At 46.9% G+C, this 25,144-nt stretch overlaps 1 protein-coding gene across 1 annotated transcript in view; it reads right to left on the bottom strand.

Moving 5' to 3' along the window:
* The window catches only part of LOC143930039 (pancreatic lipase-related protein 2-like), a 133,115-nt gene that overhangs the window by 14,369 nt on the left and 93,602 nt on the right, over positions 1 to 25,144 (bottom strand). The window contains exon 10 of the mRNA XM_077453938.1: positions 19,379 to 19,520. Within this exon, the coding sequence (XP_077310064.1) occupies positions 19,379 to 19,520 (142 nt within the window). The remainder of the gene's footprint in view (positions 1 to 19,378; positions 19,521 to 25,144) is intronic.

Raw genomic sequence — 25,144 nt, 5'->3', positions numbered from 1 at the left:
TCAGGAGGCGGCGGGAGGGGAGGACGTCCCCTCTCGCTCCTCCGGCATAACAGCCAAGTGGCTTTTAGCCACATCGGTTGTTATGGCTGGATAGCCAATCGCCCACTGTGAAAAACGGTACCAGGATGATGCCTGCAGGTGCGGGCATCATCCTGGTATAACCCCCGGAAGCCGAGTATGCACATCTGCGTACGCTTGGCAGGAAGGGGATAAGGACGTTTTCTAAAGTTTAAAGTATGCACCCCTTGGCAAGCGGAGCAAAGTATATATATGTTTTTAGGCACAAATTGAATCCATGCTGTTAGGCCCCATGTACACGGGATGCTGAGGCAAAGTCCTCTGAACTAATTTTTTTGACACCTTGAAACCAGTGTTTAAAACGCCCGTTTAGCCGCATTTGCATGCCGCGTTTAACCGCGTTTGCGTCTAGAAGCGTTTATTAAGATTACCTCATTTAAGACCCTCCCCAAGCTCAAAAAACATTGTAAGTTAACTATTTCTGTGTTTTATTTGGAAATGGGTCCCATAATGAGCATATGTGAGGAAATGCTCCTGACATTGCTCTTCATGAGGCTAGAACAATGTAGAAAATTGCGTGAGAAGTCCAGAGTCAGAGTTCGTTGCTATTGGACCCATGCTTTGATTGCGCAGTGAATGTTGGCAGGATATTTTGTAAACATATATGTACAGCTGCATACCTACCCCGACATATTTTTTAATTTCACATGCATGTCCATTGCCACATTTGACCTTCTACTTGAAAAAGTACAACCCAGTCTGGCACGCATGGACACAAACATGAGGAAGAGTGTGTCACCAGAGGAATGTCTGATGGCGACGATCAGGTATGTGCATATATATATATATATATATATATATATATATATATATATATATATATATATATATATATATATATATATATATTCATATATATGTAAGAAGGCCAGTATGGTGGCCTGAATTTATGGGAGGAGCCCGGGGGGTATTTAACCAGCCCACTCGCCTATGGTCTTTGTCGGTTTCCTGTGCACAATACTACGTCACTAGGCCGACTGCTCGAGTTTCGTTGCCATTCGGATAACTTCTCTCTACTAGAAGTCTCGTGGTTTTCGTTCCCGTTCGTGTTTTGTACAACGTCTCTGGCTCGACTGCCGCAGGTAAGGGTCTCGATTGACCTTCCTTTACTAGAAACATTTCTATTTTTGAGTGTCGTTAAACCCTGAAATCTCGAGTCATTCGTTGCGAAACCGGGTTGTTAGTCACTCAAAACGCACCATTTTCGCAGTGCCCTTCATTTCACGGGCCTCATTTCAGTAGAAATTGCTTGAACAAAATATTGCACTATTTTCATAAACTTTTTATGTTGTCTGCCTCATCACCGTGTTCCACAGACAAATCGTTGCCAGTCGCATCACACGGCACAACGATTCGTGCCTCTGCCACGGCTGGCTCGCGTAGGTCATTTCATCATTTCACTCATTTCTGTCACACTGCGCTCCGATTCGAATCCAGTCGCATCCGCTAAATGCGCCGATTCGTTCCGGTGTGCCCCTAGTTGCTCGGCCTCATTTCGGTACATGCTCCAGAGCCCACTCGTTGCTAATCGATCCAGGTCTCTGTCATGGGAATCATTTCACTGTCACCTATTACGTCCTGAATCGAAACCAGTCGCATTCTCAACGCACAGGTTCGATCGACGTGTCCCAGTTTCATTGGCCTCATATCAGTACATGCTCTAGAGCCCGCTCGTTGACGGTCGCAGGCTGCGTCCTCTCCGATTCGCATCTCTATCATGGGAAACATTTCATTGTCACGTAGTGCGTTCAGTTCGAATCCGGTTGCATCCCTGTGCATCGATTCGTCCAGACGGCCCCAGGTATTTTTTCAGCCTCATTTCAGTGCATGCTCCAGAGACCAGTTCGGTTCCTGTCTCAGTTCGCGGCCGGCCGATCTAGGCCTCTGTCATGACAGAAGTTGTTTGTTTCATTTCACTGTCACGCTCCGCGCTCCGGTTCGAATCCAGCCGCACCTACACATGCACCGATTCGTTCCGGTTTGCCCCAGGTTATTTCCCACATTTCAGTACGTGCTCCAGAGTCCGCTTTGTTGTCAGTCGCACTTGCGACACGACCATTTCGTGCCCCTGTCATGGAAATCATACTTCATTTCACTGTCACTTACAGCGCTCCAACTCAAATCCAGTAGCATCCGTGATGCATCAATTCGGTTCGGCGTGCCCCAGATGGAACGGCCACATTTCACTTTCTCCACAGGTTGCCTTATTGTACGGTCACAATTACAGCACTTATTCGCGCTCCCGCATTGGACACGGGTCATCCCACACTGCATCCTTTACACAAATGATACGTCGGATTGGGACAGCAGAATACAAAAAAAAAATGATGATGAATAAATGGTGGTGATAATGAAAGAATTATGACGAAAACTGTCTACTCACCGGTGCACCTCGGTCGTATTAGCCAGCCGTTTACGTCACTCTTCAGTTTACTTGTTAGGCTCCTCACCAGTTGTCATCTGTTGTTTCTCTCTCCAGGTCAGTCAAGTTCAGTAGGTCCACCCTGCACCAGCTTGGACGTTATCTTCCCAGGTAAAAAAAAAAAAAAAAAAGGAGAGAGGGGAAGGCGTGGAAAATGCGACAGCAACCATGCTGGCATACATATATATGTATGTGAAGGCACGTGACAATATATATATATATGTATACACGTTCGCTCCCGCCTTAGTACTCAGCAACAGGTGGATTCGCTTGGTAAAATAGAGAAACAGTCTTGACTTATGTCACCCTCTATAGGTTCCGGTCGTCCATCCTTCATCCCCAAAGAGATAGGACATCACTCCTAGGGCACGATTCACCTGGAGCCATGTCGCAAGTCGGCAGCGAAGACCTTACCGCCCCCTTGTCTCCTCGCCCGCCTTCAGTGAGCGACAGCATACAGTCCTTCAGGGGTTGGACTATCCCCAGGCTGACAGCAGAGCTGAGACGCAGGGGCATTCCTTTCCCCGCTACGGCTAGGAAGGCAGAGCTTTTCAGGCTCCTCTCTACCCCGCCAGCTATGGCCGGGCCCAGTACCCCGCCTCAGGCTTCTCTCCAGTCCATCTCAGCGGCTATAGGCCAACTGCATTCTATGGTGTTGTCCTTAACCAATACGGTCACGGACGTCCAGGCCAGAGTGACGCTCCTAGAAACTCACCCAGCCACAACCACCCCTGTTCCAGTTCCAGTCCCGTCACCACTGCCGACAGGTAACGCAGGGACATGTCCCGTTGTCTGTCCAGCACATCTGGTGCCGGCCGGCATAAGGAAGGACATCTTGGACGGCAAGGATGTCAACCTTGCCTCCCTGCTTATTTCGGTCCATGATCTCGCAGAGAACAAGGCTTACACCTGAGGAGATGTCTCCGTAGTCCTCAAAGCTAAGGACCCCAGGCTGAATCGTAAACTTTCCATCCCAGAGTTTGCCCTAGCTTTTGGGATGCTGCGAGACGTCATTTGCAGGAGGGAAGAGCTGGATTTGTACCTCCACATGGTGGTGGACCTAGGGTACAAATACGGAGGCTTCTCCTTCTACGATTATCATCGTTCATCTCAGCCAAAGCAGCCGCTAAACTGGCACAGTTCCAGTCACCCACAGACTGGAGCCTTATGGACACCGAACTGTTCTGCCGGCATTTTGCCGGCCTTCGTTCACCCCTGTGTGCCATCTGCCAGTCCTCCACCCACACTGCCTCCTGGTGCGCCAACATGTCGGTTAGCCGCCCGGTAGAGTTCCCCTCCACCTCTGGTGCAGCCCAAGGGCCATCAGGCCCTGCGCCAAAGAATCAAGTGGACAAGTTTGGACGTTCGGTTCGAACCGTAGGGGGAGCGGCCATCTGCAACAATTACAACTATGGCTCATGCAATTTTAGCCAGTGCCGCCTACTGCACGTCTGTGCCATATGTCACAGAGCGCACCCCAGAAATTTGTGCGAGGTCAAAGCTCACAAGGACTCATGACTGAGCCGCATAGACGTCCTATGCTTGGGCTTCTACCTCACCATGCACCCCACTCCTTCACTAGCCACCTTCCTCATTGGTGGCTTCACGACAGGCTTTCACACCGGCCTCATCTCCCTGCCCCACACAACCTACGAGTGCAGAAACCTCCGCTCAGCAGCCTCTGACGAGCATGCCATTCACCAACTGCTGCAAAACGAGGTGGAACGAGGCTTCGTCATAGGTCCCTTCACACAGCCCCCCTTCAATACGTGGAGAGTTAGCCCTATTGGGCTTGTCAAGGGCAAATTTTCGAATAAAAATCGTTTGGTGTACGACCTGTCTGCGCCTCATTCTTCCCACATTCCCAGCCTAAATTGCTTGATTCCTTCCGAAGAGTTCTCATTAAAATACGCCTCTGTGGACATGGCGATTCAGGCCATCCTTAAAGTAGGCACAGGTGCGTGGCTGTCCAAAGCCGACATATCCGACGCCTTCAAGCTGTTGCCTATCCACCCATCCCTCTGGTGCTGGCACGGCATTAAATGGAGAGATCAATATTATTTCGCCACTAAGTTAACGTTTGGCTCCAAAAGCAGCCCTTGGCTGTTCGACACATTCGCTCAGTCTCTTGCGTGGATCCTCCTGCACAAGGCTTGTTGTCAGCAAGTTATCCACTACCTGGATGACTTCCTATTGATTGAACAGCCGGGCACACCTCCAAGGGACCTCGACAAATTAAGGACTGTCTTTGGGAACCTCAACGTTCCCATCGCTGAACATAAGGTGGACGGGCCCGCACAATCGATCACCTTCCTCGGAGTCAATCTCGACACCAGCTCCATGCAGGCAAGCCTGCCCCTCGACAAACTGACCCGCATCAGGTCAGTTCTCCGCGAATTCACCCACACCTGGGGATGTACAAGGAGGCAGCTACAGTCGCTATTGGGCATGCTCAACTTTGCCATGCGAATAATTCCACAAGGTCGCTCCTTTATCTCGCACCTGTTGGTCTACCTTTCTCAGGCACAAGACCCGGATCAAATTCTCAGCCTGGATACCGCAGCCATAGCAGACCTGTCAATGTGGGACGAGTTCCTGTCCACCTGGAACGGTATCTCCCTGTTCATCCCGTGTATCTCACCTCTCTCGCCACAGGTAGGGACAGATGCCGCAACCTCCACAGGGTTTGCGGCAATTTTTGGCCACCATTGGTTCGCCGGACCCTGGCCTTCTCAAATACTCATGATCCCTGGGTTTAGTCAGTCTTCATCCCTTTTCGAGCTCTACCCCATTGTAGCAGCCGCCCAGCTCTGGGGTCATACCTGGACAGGACAAACCGTAGGTTTTACCACCGATAACCAGGCCACAGCCGAAATTGTCAACAAAGGCAGGTCTAAATCTCTCTCCGTGATGTCCTTCCTACGCAGGCTGGTGCAGCTGTCTCTGCAGCATCAGTTTAATGTATACTGCACGTTTATCCCAGGAAAGTACAACCTTGCAGCTGACGCACTGTCCCGCTTTAATTTCCTGTCCTTCTTTCAGCAGGTTCCCGGAGCAGATACGGTGTCAGCTCCTATCCTGCATTGGTCTCAGTTGACCCTGGACTAGAGCCGCATCTACATAGAGCCACTCAGCTCATCAACCGATCACTCTCAGACAATACTCTGAGAGCCTACCGGGTAGCCTGGAAAGCGTTCAATACATTTCTGGTTGCCTCCACAGTAGGCACCCCCACAGATGCCAGGCATATACTAGCCTTCACCTCATACTGCCATAATCAACTGGCCTTGTCCTTCAACACCATCCGTTTATACTTAGCTGGCATACAGCACTTCCTCTCACTTCAGGATCCTACCAAACCATCCATCTTCTCGTCCCACGCGATCCGAGCCATCCTGCGCGGCATCCAGAAGCAACAGCCGCCAATAAAAGTCAAACGGCTCCCCATCACCAGTTCCATCTTCAGGGACATGTCCACCATGCTTACCAGCTACCCCTTCGGTGTTCTCCCCAGTCTGGTCATGCAGGCAGCCATTTACCTGGCCTACTATGGCTTCCTACGGCCCAGCGAGTTCACTCATAACAGCCCACACAGTCCAGTCCTTCGCAGACGTCATCTGCTCCGTCACCAGGACCACTTCATCCTCCACCTCTCGGTAACCAAGACCCAGCAGGCAGGCACCGGCGTAGATATCCACCTCTACAAAACCAACAACGCCTGGTGCCCGGTCGCTGTGCTTACGCAGTTACTCTCTCTGCTACCCAAGCTCCCGGACTCTAGCCCTCTCTTGCCCTTCCCGGTCAAACCATTAACGAACTGCCAGTTCATTAAACATGTTAGGATTCTCCTCCGCAACTTGCTCCTCAATCCCGGTGAGTACTCCGGCCACTCCTTCCGCATCGGAGCAGCTTCATCCGCATCCCGACATGGGGTCCCGGACCACGTCATCAAAAGATTGGGCAGGTGGAAATCGGCCTGCTTCGCTCGATACATCCCTAACCCACAGGCAGAGATGTCTCGGGCATTCACCCAACTGGCTCAATAAAGATTAAGCTGGAAACAATAAAACTCTCTTACCCCTACCTAAGTGTTTTGCCCCCTTATTTTGGTATACCGTCCATTAGACCAGGGCACACTTTCAGGTCCATTTCATATAGGGTATCTCATGATAAGTTTGTATTGTTCAGATACGTATCGGTCATAGGGCTTCAGCCATAAGTAAGAAGGCCAGTATGGTGGCCTGAATTTATGGGAGGAGCCCGGGGGGTATTTAACCAGCCCACTCACCTGTGGTCTTTGTCGGTTTCCTGTGCGCAATACCCACCCTCCCATCCCCTTTTTTAGGGCATTTCTCTAAACATTTCTCTTCAAACACATTCATTTCTAATCACTGGGTATGCCCCCTTATTTTGGTATACCGTCCATTAGACCAGGGCACACTTTCAGGTCCATTTCATATAGGGTATCTCATGATAAGTTTGTATTGTTCAGATACGTATCGGTCATAGGGCTTCAGCCATAAATATATATATATATATATAGATGTACAGATGAATTATTTTTGTTTTTCCTTTATTTTTTGTATTTTTTCATTGTTTTCCATCATATTTTTGTCTTTCCAGATCTAAAAAATAGGGTACCTTTAAAAACGCTTATAAACGAAAACACTTCTAAACGCCGGTACCGTGTTTAGCTGCGTTTGGCATCTGAAACGTGGAAATCTTCGGTGTCTGAACCCATTTTTTTGCTTCCAAAGAAACGCTGTTAAACGCAACTGCATAAAAACGGCAATAAACGAGACTGTGTACATAGTCATATAGGATAACATTGAATGAGATCAGGGGCAGTTGAAAAAAGCGTCCAACTGCCTCTGAACGTACGTTTAACAGCGTCCGTTGTACATGGGGCCTTAATTAAAAGGTATGCTGTAGACAATCCACATGTTTGAGCATATAGTCATGTTTCCTTAAATGTTCAATGTTAATTTAGATATATGTGTGTAGATAATGGAACACCACTTTGTAACTTAACATTTGTAATTCTGTTGTAACCCTCTTTTGGTGATCGTTTGGTGATCTCTGTAAACTAAAGTATTGTATGTAATTTTACAGTTTTCATGGTGCTTATAGTGCTCTGTCACCTCTGTGGTGTTCAAACTTAATGCACACCTTTGAGACAAAATGATAAAAGTACTGCACCCATCAGAAGCTCTCCCCTTGTTATTTAGTCAAGCCAATGGGGCCGCTACAACGCCACTTGTGCCTCATCAAATGCTGCCACTTGTGCCCCATCAAATGCCACCACTTGTACCCCATCAAATGCCATCAGTTGTGCCCATCAGATGCCACCACTGTGGCCCCCACCCGCCCGCTGTATGCCTGGTACTTACCCCATCGTAGTGGCAGGTCAGGCAGCGGGTGATGGTGGCCAGCTGTAAGACGGCTCCTGTGTCCTCCATGCTTCCCCCTCCTCCGTTTCGTTTTGATAGGCGGAGCATCTCTGCCTTCAGCCAATCAGGTAATGCGTATTAGACCTGTGCTACCTGATTGGCGGAGAGGCAGTTCAGTGTTAGAAAATGAAAATATTAATTTGCCTTTTTAACACAGCAGGGTGGGCTCCAAGTGCAATACTCTGCACTCCAAGTCCACCTTTTTTGAAGCTTATTAGATCCTATGGCTTACATTATTTAGGAGGAGGATGCACCAGTGCTTGCTGGACAGGCAGGCTGGTCTGCCTGGGAGTTCCCCTCGTCCTCCTCTCTCTCATCGACAGTGCCCAGGCAGGAAGGGTACCACCTCTGGCAGTTGTACTGATACTGAGTGCGGCCGGGCTGGACAATCACATGCACTTTATGGTGGCTGCACCCCTGCACAGTCCACCCCAGGCCATAATGACACTGACATGACATACAGTGTAACGGGCTACACAAAAGCTGCCGCCAGCTGCAGACTATTTTGCAGCAGGAGGAGGGGGAGCATTTTATCGTGCGGGGGCGCCCCCCCCCCCCCGCAAAGTGCCGCCCTAGGCCTGGGCATTGTTGGCCTAGGCTAAGACACAGCACTGATCTTACTTCCAGGCACCAAGCCCTGAGCCAAATAATCTGGGTTCCTGCTACTTTGACCAGCGTTTTTCAGCTCATAAAATGGTCAACAAGCAAAATCCCATTCATTTCAATGGCATCTGTTCACATCTGAACATTTTGTCACCTGAAGCAAAACTTCTGAAAACCGCCCTTAGCTCAAAAAAGAACATGAGCTTCTTTGGGGTAGATTATAGGTGTTTTTCTGCCTTTTACATTGGTGACCTGAACAAAAACGTGGCAAAATTGTGGTAAAAAGGCAGCCTTAATCTTTCAACAACTATTTAAAACCATAACTGGGCACGCAGATCATTTCTTTCATGGAGAGACCTATTAAAGAAGCTTCTCCTCTTCTATGAGTTGTGCATGCATGCCTACTAGTGATGGAAGAACTTCCGAAGGGACGTACCGTGAACGCGGCCGATAGTTCGCGAACCGTAACGTTCGCGGTGGGCCCCATTGACTTCAATGGGAGGCGAACTTTACAAACCTACAGGTCAAATTTGCAGCCACAAAATAATTAATAGCTATGCAAACAAAGTCCCACCACATGGCCAATGACATAACACATGTATGAGGTGAATCTGGGATCGACAACTACAAGCATTCTTTTTTTATATGTGAAATTGTTGTGACAATTCAGGACTGTGGAGCGCATGAAGGCAATGGAGGAGAGGGAAGGTCAGGGTAGGCAAAGAAGAGGGTGCAGGAGATGATCACCAGCAGCGTGACATACAGCAATGACACCTGCACCGTGATAGAGTGATCTGACATCAGCACCGTGATAGAGAGCACTGACATCAGCAGCGTGACATAAAGCACTAACACCAGCACCGTGACATACAGCACTGACAGCAGCACCGTGATAGAGAGTACTGACATCAGCAGCGTGACATACAGCAATGACACCTGCACCGTGATAGAGTGATCTGACAACAGCACCGTGATACAGAGCACTAACATCAGCAGCGTGACATACAGCAATGACACCTGCACCGTGATAGAGTGATCTGACACCAGCACCATGATAGAGAGCACTGACATAAGCAGCGTGACATAAAGCACTAACACCAGCACCGTGATATACAGCACTGACTGCAGCACCGTGATAGGGAGCACTGACATCAGCAGCGTGACATACAGCAATGACACCTGCACCGTGATAGAGTGATCTGACAACAGCACCGTGATAGAGAGCACTGACATCAGCAGCGTGACATAAAGCACTAACACCAGCATCGTGGCATACAGCACTGACAGCAGCACCATGATAGAGAGCACTGACATCAGCAGCGTGACATAAAGCACTCACACCAGCACCGTGATATACAGCACTGACACCAGCACCGTGATATACAGCACTGACACCAGCACCGTGATATACAGCACTGACACCAGCACCGTGATATACAGCACTGACACCTGCACCGTAAGCAGCCCCAGGAGGAAGTCAGCATAGCACAGGGATGGTGGGAGCCCCTCATAATGAGCATAGCACAGGGATGGTGGGAGCCCCTCATAATGAGCATAGCACAGGGATGGTGGGAGCCCCTCATAATATGCACAGCAGAGGTACAGCCCCACGAGGAAGTCGGCACAGCACAGGGATGGTGGGAGCCCCTCATAATAAGCAGCCCCAGGAGGAAGTCAGCACACCACAGGGATGGTGGGAGCCCCTCATAATAAGCAGCCCCAGTAGAAATATGACACAGCTCAACCTCTTCAAAGAGGAGGGTATGGGCATATAGTACGGTGTGCTTTTTTTGGACAAGGAAGTGAGCCAAATGAAGAAAGAAGGTCTGTGTGCTCGATTAAAAAAATTGTTTATAGACATATACATGGTCTACTGGTCACATGTGTTGAATTCCTCCGAGATCCGTGCCTCATTCATTTTTAGAAATGTGAGGCAGTTAACACTGTCGTGAGCTAGGCGAGTACGCTTATCAGTCTCGATCCCCCCTGCTGCGCTGAACGTCCTTTCGGACAGGACACTGGACAAGGGGCAAGCCAACAGTTTGATTGAAAATTAGGCAAGCTCTGGCCAGAGGTCAAGCCTGCCTACCCAGTAGTCCAGGGGTTCATCACTCCTCAGAGCGTCCACATCGGCCGTTAACCCGATGTAGTCGGACACCTGACGGTCTAGGCGTTCCCTGATGCTGGATGCGGATGACACCTGTCGATGGGTCGGCTGAAAGAATGACCTCATATCCGAAGTCACCAACACATCTTCAAACCGGCCTCTTCTTGCAGGCGCTGTTGGATTGGTACCCGCAACTCCTTCTCTGGGAGTGGGAATTGCTCCTCTGCCAGCGCATGCAAAAGCAGAATGCAGCATTTCTCGAAGCAAGGCCTGGAAGTGCTGCATTCTGACAGCCCTCTGTGACGGCGGTAACATTTCCGCCATTTTGTGTTTGTACCGGGGGTCTAAGTACGTTGCCACCCAGTACTGGTCCTTGACCCTTATGCTTTTTATACGGGGGTCCCTATTAAAACACTGGAGCATGAAGGCCCCCATTTGCACTAAACTGGAAGCGGTGTGGTGGCCTGGCTCCTGCTCATCATCCAGGATAATGTCGTCCTCTTCATTCTCCTCTCCCCATCCACGCACAACAACAGGGATCCCAGAAAGGTTTAAAGCATGCTCTTCTTGCTCCTCCTCATCCGCCCCAGCACCATCCTCCTCTGACTCCTCTTCAGACTCCTGTTGTTGACTTGTCTCAGATAGAGTAGCCCCCCCCTGGGAATTCATCCAGCATTGCGACTTCCTCATCTTCCCGCTCCTGCTCCTCCACAGCTTGATCAATGACACGACGCAATGCACGCTCCATAAAGAAGGCATATAAGGTACCATGTCACTGGTGACGCCATGGCTGCGACTGACCAGTTTGGTGATCTCTTCAAATGGCCGCAGAAGTTTGCATGCGTCGCGCATGAGAAGCCACTGGCACAGTGAAAAAAAAAACAGCTCCCCAGAACCTGTTCTGCCGCAGAGTTCATACAGGTAGACGTTAACTGCACGTTTCTACTGGAGCAGCCTATCAAGCATATAGAAGGTTGAGTTCCATCGTGTCAGGCAATCGCAAATAAGACGTCTGACCGGCAGATTGTGCCACCGCTGAATGTCAGCAAGGCGAGTACATGGCCGTGTAAGATCTTCTGAAATGGGCCGAGATTTTCCTTGCCTGCCGCAAGATGTCCTGGACACCAGGGTATTTGACAACGAATCACTGCACGACCAAGTTTAAGACGTGTGCCATGCATGGCACGTGCGTCATTTTGCCCTGTTTCAATGCGCTAAGCAGATTGGCACCGTTGTCACACACCACTTTACCAACTGTCAAATTGAGCCGTGTTAGCCACTGATCTGCCTGTGAACGCAAAGTTGAAAGGAGTGCCGGGCCAATGTGGCTCTTGGCTTCCAGGCACAACAGACGCAGCACAGCATGGCAACGTCTCACCTGGCATGTCGAATAGGTTCTGGGGAGCTTGGGCTGCGCAGCAGAAGAGATGCTAGCAGCGGAAAAGGAGGAGTCAGCCGAGGAGGAGAGGGAGGAGGATGGAGTAGGAGGAGGAGGAGAAGAAGGGCCAGGCCTGCATGCAATCCATGGCGGTAAAACCAAATCTACACGGGTGCCACGGGTTACATGCTTGACGGCCGTCAGAAGGTTCACCCAGTGGGCAGTAAAAGGGATATACCTTCCCTGCCCGTGTTTGCTAGACCACGTGTCTGTGGCCAGATGTATCTTGGCACTGACACTGTGTGCCAGAGATACATTCACTTGCCGCTGAACATGGCCATATAGCTCTGGGATGCCCTTCTCTGAGAAATACTTCCTTCCTGGGACCTTCCATTGTGGTGTTCCAATGGCCACAAATTTGCGAAAGGCCTCCGAGTCCACCAGTTTATATGGCAGTAGTTGGCGGGCTATGAGTTCTGACAAGCCAGCCGTCAACCGTTGGGCAAGAGGGTTATCCGGCGTCATAATTTTTTTATGCTCGAACATTAGGCCCACGGAAGCCTGCCTTTTTGCAGAAAAACGTGAGCTTGGCGTGATGGAAGGTGGAGTGGAGGACAATTGTGAGGAGAGAGGAGAAGGAGAAGTAGAAGACAAGGCTGGACGGTGAGAGCCTGGAGTGTGGCTTTGTGTGTTCCGTTGCTCCCACTGGGCTCGGTGATGGCTGCTCATGTGCCTTCTTAAGGCGGTCGTCCCTAGGTGAGTGTTGGGCTTACCGCGACTAATGCGTTGACTGCAAAGATTGCAGATGGCAACCCTATTGTCAGCAGCGGACACGTTAAAAAAAGCCCACACTGCGGAGCCATGTGCCGGCGTCCTATGAGCGCCAGATGTGACTGTACATGGTTGATGACTCGCTCCTGATACATTAGCAGTCTGCTTTGTCCCTCCTGTGCAATGTAAGTTATTCCTGCTTCTCCTCCCTATCTTCTGGTCCATATCTCCCTCTGAACTCCCCTCCTCTTCCTCTCTTGTGGGCACCCACGTGACATCACTAGACACGTCATCATCGACGTCACCTTCCCCACCGCTATAAGTAGAGATCTCGGAGTAGGCAGCAACACCGGGGACCAACCTCCTCCTTGGGCTGATCTGGGTACTGTCGTCAGACTGCTGAGTAGCGGTTGTTGCTACCTCCTCTTCCTGATCCAATACCAAGAGTGGCTGCGCATCAGAAATGTCTTGATATGGATCGGAAAATAATTCCTGTGACTCAAGTGGAAGGTATGTGGTGGTGGTGGTGTTGTTGGTGGTGGTAGTGTCTTTGGGGGTGCACATAGCAGAGAGTGAAGAAGAGGGTGCAGATCGAGAGAATGAGGAGGGTGCAGAAGAGTAAGGCTGAGTGAGCCACTCAACCAAGTCTGGTGCGTCCTTTAAAGTAATTGAACGCACCTTCTGCAACTTCCCACTTTGGCTCAAGCCTATTGCTCCTGCCCTACCCCTACCACCCCTGCGGAAGGGCCTGCCTCTTCCTCTGCCTGTCATTTTTTTAAATGACCCTGTGACAAAACTCTCAGTCCCTATACTAATAAAGGACTGCTGCAGTATAGGGCAGCGGTCATCAGTAGTGCACCTCAACCCTATGTATTGTGGACCTATACCAGTCCTTATGGAATAGCAGACTGTACCTCACGCAACCCTATATACTGTAGCACCCTAGACCTTACCAGTCCTTATAAGGACCTTTGTGGAACAAGTAGGTTGTGACTGATTAGCAGACTGTACGTCAGTCCCTATACTGACGAAGGACTGCTGCAGTATAGGGAAGCGGTCAGCAGTAGTGCACCTCAACCCTATGTATTGTGGACCTATACCAGTCCTTATGGAATAGCAGACTGTACCTCACTCAACCCTATGTACTGTAGCACCCTAGACCTTACCAGTCCTTATAAGGACCTTTGTGGAACAAGTAGGTTGTGAATGATTAGTAGACTGTACGTCAGTCCCTATACTGATGAAGGACTGCTGCAGTATAGGGCAGCGGTCAGCAGTAGTGCACCTCAACCCTATGTATTGTGGACCTATACCAGTCCTTAAGGAATAGCAGACTGTACCTCACTCAACCCTATGTACTGTAGCACCCTAGACCTTACCAGTCCTTATAAGGACCTTTGTGGAACAAGTAGGTTGTGAATGATTAGCGGACTGCAGCAGAAGGGCAGCAGTCAAGTATAATATTCTTTCTATATTTGGAAGAAAGAATATTATACATGTACAAGCCTATTACCATACCAGTCCTGAAAAGAACCTTTGTGGACCTAATAGTAACAGCTACTGATTAAACTGACTGTCCCTCACTGCCTCACACAGCTTCCTGCCTGTCCCTATAGAAACTGACAAAACAGAGGCTGCTGGAACAATAACTTGAATAGCACTTTTGTGGACCGAATAGTAACAGCTAATGATTAAACTGACTGTCCCTGCAGCACACAGCGTCCTGTCCCTTTCTCTACACTGACAAAAGACACTCAGGCTGCTGCAACAATCACTAGCACAGCACTGCCTCAAACCTATGTCCTGAATAGGGATGAGCCGAACACCCCCCGGTTCGGTTCGCACCAGAACTTTGGAACGGACCCCAAATTCGTACGAACTTTAGAACCCCATTGAAGTCTATGGGACTCGAACGTTCGAAATTAAAAGTGCTAATTTTAACGGCTAATATGCAAGATACTGTCCTAAAAAGGGTTTGGGGACCTGGCTCCTGCCCCAGGGGACATGGGTCAATGCCTAAATTTTTTTTAAAAATGGCCGTTTTGGCGGGAGCACTGATTTTAATGACGATTAAAGTGAAAAAAAAAGTGAAATATTCCTTTAAATATGGTGCCTGGGGGGGTGTCTGTAGTATGCCTGTGAAGTGCCACGTGTTTCCCGTGTTTAGAACAGTCCCTGCACAAAATGACATTAAACGGAAATAACATCATTTAAAACTGCTTGCGGTTTTAATGTTATATCTGGTTCCTGCAATATGGTTGAAAATCATTGAGAAAAATGGCATGGGTAGCCCTCCCTGCCCATTACCAGCCCCTTTGGGTCTTGTACGCATATTAAGGGGAACCCAGTACCCATATTAAAAAAAGGAAATGCGTGTGGCCCCCAGGCCCCATATACTCAGAACAGCAGTATACAGGCAGTGCAAACAAGACAGGGACTGTGTAGGTTTGTTGTGTTAAGTTGAAACTGTTTGTAATTTTTAATTGGTACATTTTTAAAGTGTAGCTCCAGTCAAAAAAACGATTTTTAAGCTTTTTGGAAAACATAGGGAAGGGTTATCACCCCTGTATAATTTGTTTTGTCGTCCATCTTTTTTCATCTCACTTGCTGTTGTCTCCTTCCGTTTGCAAGTAGGAGATGTTTGTAAGTTGGATGTTTGAAAGTAGGGGCCTGCCCTATATGCTCTGCAGAAATGGCGGAACAAGGTGTTGGTGTTGCCACAACATTGTAAGCCCTGAAAGTGACTCTTGGTGGGCGCTGGAGCACCCTGCTGTGAACGATTATATCAAGAATTGTAATTACATGCCATTGTTGAACAGTGGTAGAAAAATTTACCTTTGGTGGTTGTGGTGCTGGTGCCACAACACTATAAGTCCTCACAGTTACTCTGGGTGGGCACAGGAATGGGCCCTCCTGTGAAATATTATATCAAGAATTGTAATTACATGTCCCTGTTAAACAGGGGCAGAAAAATTGGGCCTTAGGCACTGGTGCTGGTGCCACGACACTGCAACCTCTCCCATATACTCTAGTTTTATTGCAGGAATTAGCCCTGCTGCAAAGCATTGCATCAAAAATTGTAATTAAACGCCCCTGTTAAACAGGGGCAGAAAAATTGGGCCTTAGGCACTGGTGCTGGTGCCACCACACTGCAACCTATCCCATATACTCTAGTTTTATTGCAGGAATTAGACCTGCTGCAAAGCATTGCATCAAAAATTGTAATTAAACACCCCTGTTAAACATGGGCAGAAAAATTGGGCTGATGGCATCACCCAGAACCAGAAATGTTCTTCCAAGATATCAGCGGAGGAGGAAGAGGATAGACAATCAACATAACAGGACAGTCACTCAGCATCAGCATAGGCAGTCTTGAAGGGATGTGATATTTCAAAAAAAATTATTCGGTTACATCAGCTTCAGGTGCTTGGTAGCTGTGGGTGATCCAAGACTGATTCATCTTGATGAAGGTCAGTCGATCAACTGATTCGGTGGACAGGCGCACCCTGTGATCGGTAACAAAGCCACCAGCAGCATTGAAGGTGCGTTCCGAAAGAACGCTGGATGCAGGGCAGCTCAATTGCATACTGTGCAAGCTCTGGCCAGTGATCCATCCTCAAGACCCAGTAAGCCAGAGGATTTTCGGTGGGAAAGGTGTCCAAGTCTGACCTTGCCCCTAGGTATTCCTGCACCATGTAAATCAGACGCTGGCGATGGTTGCTGGAACCGATCATACCTTGGGGCTGCGGACTAAAAAATTGTCTGAAAGCATCAGTCAGACGGCAACCTTCTCCACCGCTCCTTCTGACCGATGCCTCAGCAACACGTTGTCCAGGACCAGGAGTTTGTAACCTCCCAGTCTCTGGGAACGCGTTGCACAGACCTTTCTGCAAGGCCTCCCGGAGATGTTTCATCCTCTGCTCCCTCTGCAATGGCAAGATAAGGTCGGCAACCTTACCCTTGTATCGTGGATCAAGGAGAGTGGCCAGCCAGTAATGGTCCCTCTCCTTGATCCGAAGAATACGAGGATCCTTCCGCAGGCTTTGCAGGATCAGGGAGGCCATGCAGCGTAGGTTAGCTGAGGCATTCGGACCGGAGTCCTCTGGGTCACTAAGGACAACATGATCTGCAGCTACCTCCTCCCAGCCACGTACGAGTCCACGTGTTTCTTGGGACTGTAAATCATCCCTACAAGACTGCTGCTGCTGATGCTGAGTGCCAGCCTCCACCTCCATGCTGACACAATCATCCTCCTCCTCCTCTTCCTCCTCCTCATCCTCTCCCTGTGTGATGGGTGGGACAGCAGGAACACTGTCTGGATAAAGGGGGCCTTGAGAGGCAAGGAAGTCCTCCTCTTCCTGCCTCTGTTCTGCCTCAAGTGCCCTGTCCATTATTCCACGCAGCGTATGCTCCAAGAGGTGGACAAGAGGTACAGTGTCACTGATGCATGCACTGTCACTGCTGGATGCCTGTGGCCACTGCTGTGGGTGGTAAGGAGGTTAGGGGGAAATCGGAAAGGTGGGGGGCAATATTAGGCCCCACAAACACAAGCTGAATGTATGGCAGCTGGTCCTCTCTGACGTGGTGAGGCTGAATGTCTATTGGCAATTAATGCCTAAAGTACACCACCTTCGCCAAGTCATGGAGTATATGGAAAGGGAATAATGTGGGGACTTCACATTTGATTACCTAATGAATGCTGTTTTACTTGCATTTTGTAACACAACGTACGCAATGAACACTTATGTTTTTGTGCTTCACTGGAATTATTTTATCCTTTGTCTGTTTTTTTTTTCTCCTTACTTATTTTTAAACCAATAAAACAGAAACAGAAAAACATTAGATTGGCAAAGTAACAGTAAGTAACAGCAGTAACGTCTTTATTATTGATTGGACCCTGAGCAAACATTTTCTTGGCCCCCCCGCCATGCAATTTTGCTCTCCACCCCCAGCACACCTTCTTACCCCCAGCGCACTAATGTACCCCCCACAAACCCCAACACATGTCTACCCCTCAACATATCTTCGTACCTCTAGAAGTCTTACGCACCCCCACCTCTACACCCCCAGCACTCTTCCTTATCCACAAGCACATCTTTGTTCACTCTTGCACATCACTGCACCCCCCCCCCCCACCCCACACACACCTCTGCACCTCACAACATCCTCTGTATGCCCCAGCACACATTTTTACACCCAACACACACCTCCTTACCCCCAGCAAGTCTCTGCACCCCCCACCACATACCCTTCCCCCATATTCTTTGCACATCTCTGTACCTCCAAAACACGTCTATACCCCCTGAAAGTCTCTGTATCCCCACTATGATTCTGCAATACCCCAAGTTTATCTATGTACTCTCCCAGCACATCTGTGCACCCCCTCCTGCCACACACAACAGACCTCTACACCCCCTTTCACATCTCTGTACCCCCCAGCACGTCTTTAATACACACACTCCAGCAACCTGTTTAATACCCAATGGCCACATACTGTTCCAATCCATTTTTTGGGTTGTTATGGTGATGGGAGTACAGGGGGTGGAGCCCACATAGAACCTAGTGTAGCTAGGCCACTAGTGCAAATAACATACATGCCTGTTTTTGCTTTCATTGTCCCATGATGGCTTTATTCCGGGATCGAATTGTTGGGCTCATTAATGTGGCACCTGTTGATCTGATAGGCAGTTGCGGTTCTCAGATCCTCCCTCTGTACCTTCGACCGGCAGCTCTTTGTCTTCTCTGGTGGACTACACTCCACATAAGACAGTTTGCATGATGGGCCCCTGACCTCTCTCTTCCCCTCTGGCAACTTCCTGTATACTGTAGACTAGGGACTCGGGAAGGGCGTCTGTGCCCAGAAGGCACCGGCTTCAGTACACTTACTTGCTTGTGTACTGAAGCCGGTGACTGCCTGAACAGATGCACTTCTCTACTCCACTGTATAGCGTAAGAGGAAGAGAGAGGTTCAGGGCAGTGCAGCTGCTCATCAAATATCATCAACACGAGTGACCCCAATGCAGAGTGTAGTCCACCAGAGAAGCCACAAAGCTTCGAAGGTACAGAGGGAGGGTTCTGCAACTGCCCATCAGATTAAAATCTTGGATCAGTGAAAGCAAACAAAGGCATGTATGCTATTTGCATGCAGCGTGGCTCAAGGGGCAGCTGCTTTGAACCCCACAACGATTGGGCCTGGGGCAGCTGCCCCATTTGCCCCACGTTAAAGACGGCCCTGAGTAACAGTAAAGTCAAGTCTATCTGGACACTATTCTGAGTCAGTGACTCATGAGTATCCAAACCAGACAGTCATACTGTATAAGAGCAAGGCTACAACAGCCTCCAAAAGTCCTGCATAATCCTCTTGACTATCAGGACCCCATTGTTCTTAGTAATCAAGAAACCACTAAAGGGGAATTTACATAAAATTAAACTAGTACATTGATTTGACACTATAAGCAGAGATCTGCAATCCACAGCCGACCCTGAATGTCAAACACAGCAGATCTGAAGGATTGTGGCATTTGCTCCTCCCCAACCATGAAACATCTAGCTTCCTAGAAGGAACTTACGTGGGGAGTTTGGAGGCTCTCCAGTGTTAAGGAAAAATTTCTGGTTTTCTGTAGAGTCTTGATCATGCTGACACAACACATATTCATCTGCCTTATACCCCATGTAGGCACAACTTACTTCAGTGCATGGTAACCCAGATCCCTAGAAGCAAGAAGTTCAGAAAACATATCAAGGCATTTTCTTCAAACTGTAGCGCTTATATAGGTAAACCATAAAGAAACAACAGATTTGTGAAGTTTCTAATACTATCCTATCTGTGACATCAAGATCAATGTGATCCAAAGCCAAAACATTTGTTTTTAGTAGAAAGAAGACCAGTCATTTTTTTGCCATCCATGTCCTATTGGGAAGGTTTCTCTTTTGTAGGCAGTGAGGAAAAAGCCAGATTCACCAGAAGTGCCTCTACTGGAGATCCACCAACCCTCTTCTGGTAACAATAGTGAAACTCCTAATTTGGAGACAGACTGCAATCCCTTGACTAAAGGCTCAAACCCTTCACCACCATTTAAATATCACTTGTCTTTAGATACACTGAGATCAAGCTGCTCATATTTATGCTGAAGGTTGGGAGGAAGCAGCTGTCATGTGGCGAGTGTCAAGCAATGGGAGCAGTTATGTTTGGCAGTTGGCAAGGTTTTTTTTTTTTGGTGCAGGTCGGCAGCCGGTGTTCATCATGACTGTGGATGGATTTACATTGAAGGACATTTTTTTTTAATAAAGGACTTGTCAAAACTGTTTTTATTTACTTCTGACTTTTTTTTAGAGAATGAGTAGGCACTATGTATCCCATACTCATTCACAAGGGGGGGGGGGGGGGGGCAGGATCTGGAGACCTTTCTTAAAGGGGCTTCCAGATTATGATAAATTCCCCCCTGCACCCCCATCAACACAGGGAAAAAGGTGCTTTGCCAGCCCCCCCCCCCCCCATGTTGAGGTCATATATCCTGGTATAGCCCAGGAGGACAAGTGATTGTTCCCCCTCCCCCTTTCCTGGATGGATTGGGTCCCAAGCTTTTTTTTTTTTTTATTGGTGTGGAGCACCCCTTAAAATCCATACCAAACCAAGGGTCTAGTATGGATAGGGGGCATGCTATTTGTTCTTTTATTCACATTCTGCTGTCAGCAAGGAACGTAGCTGACAGCAGGGAAGACACATCATTAAAGAGTTGGCAACTGATGACTTATCCCTGCTGCTGATTAAGAAACACTCAAAGGCAGGACACTCAGGTGTGAATAAAACCTTAGGCCCCTTTCACGCAGGGCGGGCTCCATTTTTTGATCAGAAGGTGATTTGTCTGTGGATCCCCTGTTGACCAAAGCAGAGTGGTTGGATGACAGGTCTGTAACTGCTCACTTTTTGCAGAGCAGACATGGACAGAGCCTGCTTTGCAATATGGGTGGTTTGGCGTAAACAGATTTCGCTATCCATTTACACCTAACTGCCCTGACCCGATTAGACTGAAGGTAGGCGGTTACAAAAGGACACAGATTATCACAGGCCAGTGTAAGGTTTTATTATATAATTTTCTGTTCTGAATGGTATGTGGGTTTGAATTAGACATGTGAAATTCGTTTAGTTCTGAATTCGTTTTTTAACGAATTTGTCAAAATTCCGAAATTTCCGAATTCCAAATCTTCAAATTTATGAATTTTCAAATTTACTAATTTACAAATATCCAAAATTCAGAATTTCCAAAATTCAGAATTTCCAAAATTCAGAATTTCCGAAATTCCGAATTTCTGAAATTCCGAATTTCTGCATTTTACGAATATCCGAAATTCTGAAATTCAGAATTCCCAAAATGAGGAATTTCGAAATTCTGAAATTTAAAATTTCGGAAATCTGAAATTTTGGAATTTCCGAAATTCAAAAAATTTCAGAAATTGGAATATTTCAGAAATTCTAAAGAATGAAAATCTGAAAATTCTAAAGAATGAAAATCTGGAAATTCGAAAACCCAAAGATCTGAAATAATAACTAACTAATAATATATATTAAATTATAGGTATTGGAATTTCCTTTCAAATTTGATTGTTAGTAAACATAATCAATACGAATTTATCCAAAGTTATGAATTATCTGAAATAGCGAATGCCGCATCTAAACAAATGGAACGGAACAATCTAATAATAATAAATAACAATATTAATAATAAAACCGTTTTATCATTATTATATATTATTAATTTGTTCCATTCCATTTGTTTAGATGTGGCATTCGTTATTTTGGATAATTTGTAACTTCAGATAAATTTGTATTTGTTACATTCAAAAACTGACAAATTTTAAAGAAAATTCTAATACCTATAATTTAATAGTTAGTTATTATTTCGAATTTTACAGATTTTCTTTCTCTTTGTCAGATTTTTGAATTTCCGAAATTAAAAAATTCGGAAATTTGAAAGTCTGAAAATTCAGAAATCCGAAAATTCCAAATCTGGAAATTCAAAAATCAGAATTTTCAGTTTTTCAAATTTCTGAATTCAGAATTTTCAAAATTTAGAATTTCTGAAAAAAGCAAAAAAAATAATGAAACGAAAACAAACACATTTTTCATCAGTGCACATGCCTAGTTTGAATATAGCACCCTTTCAGGTGGTTTTAATGTTGGATGATATGGATACTTTCCTTAAATGGGCATTATTAAGGCTATTTCTATCTTCACTGAGTCTTCATCATAAATAAAGTGGATCGAAATGGAGAGCATTAGATGTCTGTCTTAATTTCTCACTGAGGAACTTTGGGAAGGGAAAGTACTGGGGCTGTCTGGAGAGTTGCTAACTGGCTGGATGTAACCCTCCTGGGCACATGTAAAGAGGCCCTGTATAATGTTGTTTAAGAGCTCCTGTGAGCAGGTGAGCATATAAGATTCTTGCACAGTTGAAGGTGTTTATTGTGAAGAGGTGCACTGGTGTTTCACAAATTGTGTATACTTCCACACAGCAAGTTTTTACTTATTAACCACTTCAATACAGGGCATTTATACACCCTTCCTTCCCAGATCAATTTTTAGCTTTCAGCGCTCTCAAACTTTGAATGCCAATTACTCACGCAACATTGTACCCAAACAACATTTTTATAATTTTTTTCATACAAATAGAGATTTCTTTTGGTGGTATTTTTTATTCTTTTGGTTGTATTTTTTTGTACAAAGTGAAAAAAGAGCGAAAATTTTGAAAAAAAAAAACACTTTTTTTGTTTCTATGATTAATTTTGCAAATAATTCATTTTTGTTCATAAATTTCTCTTTGGTAAAAATAACCCAAATTAGTGGATATTATTTAGTCTCTTTGAAAGTTATAAAGTCTACAAGCTATGGTGCAAATCGTTGAAAATTGATCACATCTGATCACACCTGATGCACTGATGGCCTATCTAATTTCTTGAGGCTCTGAAATGTCAAGAAAGTATAAATACCCCCCAAATGACCCCTTTTTGAAAAGTAGAGAGTCCAAGGTATTTAATAAGAGGCATGGTGAGTTTTTTGGAGTTGTAATTTTTTCCCACAATTCTTTTTTTTACAAAATTGTCATAATAACAAGTTATATCTCACACATAGCATATGCATACTTCCAATTACACCCCAAAATACATTCTGCAACTCCTCCCGAGTATGGCAATACCACATGTGTGGAACTTTTACACAGCCTGGCCACACGGAGAGGTCATGCAGGGAGCGCCGTCAGGGGTTCTAGCAGCATAAATGACATCTCTAATTTCTAACCTATTACATTTGTGAAGGCCCTGGAGCAACAGGACAATAGAATTACCCACAAAATGACCCCATTTTGGAAAGCAAACACCCCAACGTCTATTCTATGAGGCATAATGAGTCTTTTGAACAGTTCATTTTTATCCACAAGTCTTCGGAATACGTGGAAAGAAAATTAAAACATTTTTTTTTTTTTTTACAAAAGTGGTCAGTTTATAAGATATTTCTAACTCAAAGCATGTACATAGCAAAAATTACACCCCAAAATACATTCTGTTACTCCTCTCGAGTATGGCGATACCACATGTGACTTTTACACAGCCTGGTCACATACAAAGGCCCAACATGCAGGGAGCACCGTCAGGCGTTCTAGGAGCATAAATGACACCTCTAATTTCATAACGACCTATTACACTTTTGAAGGCCCTGGAGCACCAGGACAATGGAATTACCCACAAAATGACCCCATTTTGGAAAAAAAAACACCCCAAAGTATATTCTATGAAGCATTATGAGTCTTTTGAATGGTTCATTTTTTACACAAGTCTTCAGAAAACGTGGAAAGAAAATGTAAATCATTTTTTTTTTTTTTACACAAAGTTGTCCATTTATATGATATTTCTAACACATTCCATGTATGTAACAAAAATTACACCCCAAAACACATTCTGCTACTCCCCTCTTGAGTATGGCGATACCACATGTGTGAGACCTTTACACAGCTTGGCCATATACATAGGCCCAACATTGAAGTAGTACCTTCAGGCGTTTTAGGAGCATAAATTACACATCTCATTTAATTCCTACCTATCTCACTTTTGAAGGTCCTGGAGCACCAGGACAATGGAATTACCCCCAAAATTACCCCATTTTGGAAAGCAAACACCCCAACATGTATTCTATGAGGCATGGACTGCAAATAGGTACTCGGGTACTCTGATTGGCTCGAAACGGGTACTCGGTTACTACGATGGGCTGGTAACAGGTACTCGGGTACTCAGATGAACTGTGACAGGTACTTAGATGGCCTGTGGCAGGTACTCGGTTACTCAGATGGACTGTGACAGGTACTTGGGTACTCAGATGAACTGTGACAGGTACTCGGGTACTCAGATGGGCTGTGACAGGTAATGACAGGTACTTTGATGGCTGGTGACAGGTCCTCTTTATTGGGGGGGTAATCAGTGTGATTGGTGTACACTAAGCGGTAATGAGATGTTACCGCAATCTCCTTCTCCCACACGATCGGTGTGTGAGGAGGAGAACCCGGTAGCATCTTGTTACCGTGGTTTGTTGACATTCTGTGACCGGCTGTGATTGGACACAGCCGATCATGTGGTAAAGAGCCAATTTAATTGGCTCTCTATTGCGATCGGGGTTGGGCTGTGTCAGGCTGAAACGGTTTTGGGGGCACGCAGGCCATGCATGAATAAAAGTTGCACAAATGGTATTTGATCCAGATTTTTTATTTTTTTGGCACCTAACATAGCTTTGTATTTGAAGCACTGCACATTTTGGGTTAATTGGCAGCACAGTGGTTAGCGCTTCTTCCTAGCAGTTCTAGAGTCTTTGGTTTGAATTCTAACCACAGCACTACCTGTCTGGAGTTTGCAAGTTCTCCTTGTGCCTGTGTTGGTTTCCTCTGGTTTCCTCCACACTCCAAAGACATGCTTGTAGGTTAATTGGCTCCTGTCTAAATGTGAATATGGGTTATTGACCTTAGATTGTAAGCTCCTTAAGGGCCGGTTCACACTGCGAGCCGCGGCGAGGCGTCTCCGACTTCCTCGCCGCGACTTGCAGGGGGGGTCAGGGGCGACTTGCAGAGGACTTCTGCATAGAAGTCAATGCAAGTCGCCCCCGAAGTCGCCCCGAAGTAGTACAGGAACCTTTTTTCTGAGTCGGAGCGACTCGAGTCGCTCCTCTCAGAACGGTTCCATTGTACTCAATGGGGACGACTTGCGGGAGCGAGGCGAGGCGAGCCGTGTCGCCTCGCCTCGCGCCGCAGTGTGAACCGGCCCTAAGGGCAGGGACTGATGTGAATGTATGATATATA

This window comes from Lithobates pipiens, unplaced genomic scaffold, assembly GCF_037356315.1.
Source record: "Lithobates pipiens isolate NorthernLeopardFrog02 unplaced genomic scaffold, aLitPip1_a1.2 Scaffold_25, whole genome shotgun sequence".
Classification (NCBI taxonomy): domain Eukaryota; kingdom Metazoa; phylum Chordata; class Amphibia; order Anura; family Ranidae; genus Lithobates; species Lithobates pipiens.
This window is presented reverse-complemented; position numbering and strand designations above follow the sequence as displayed.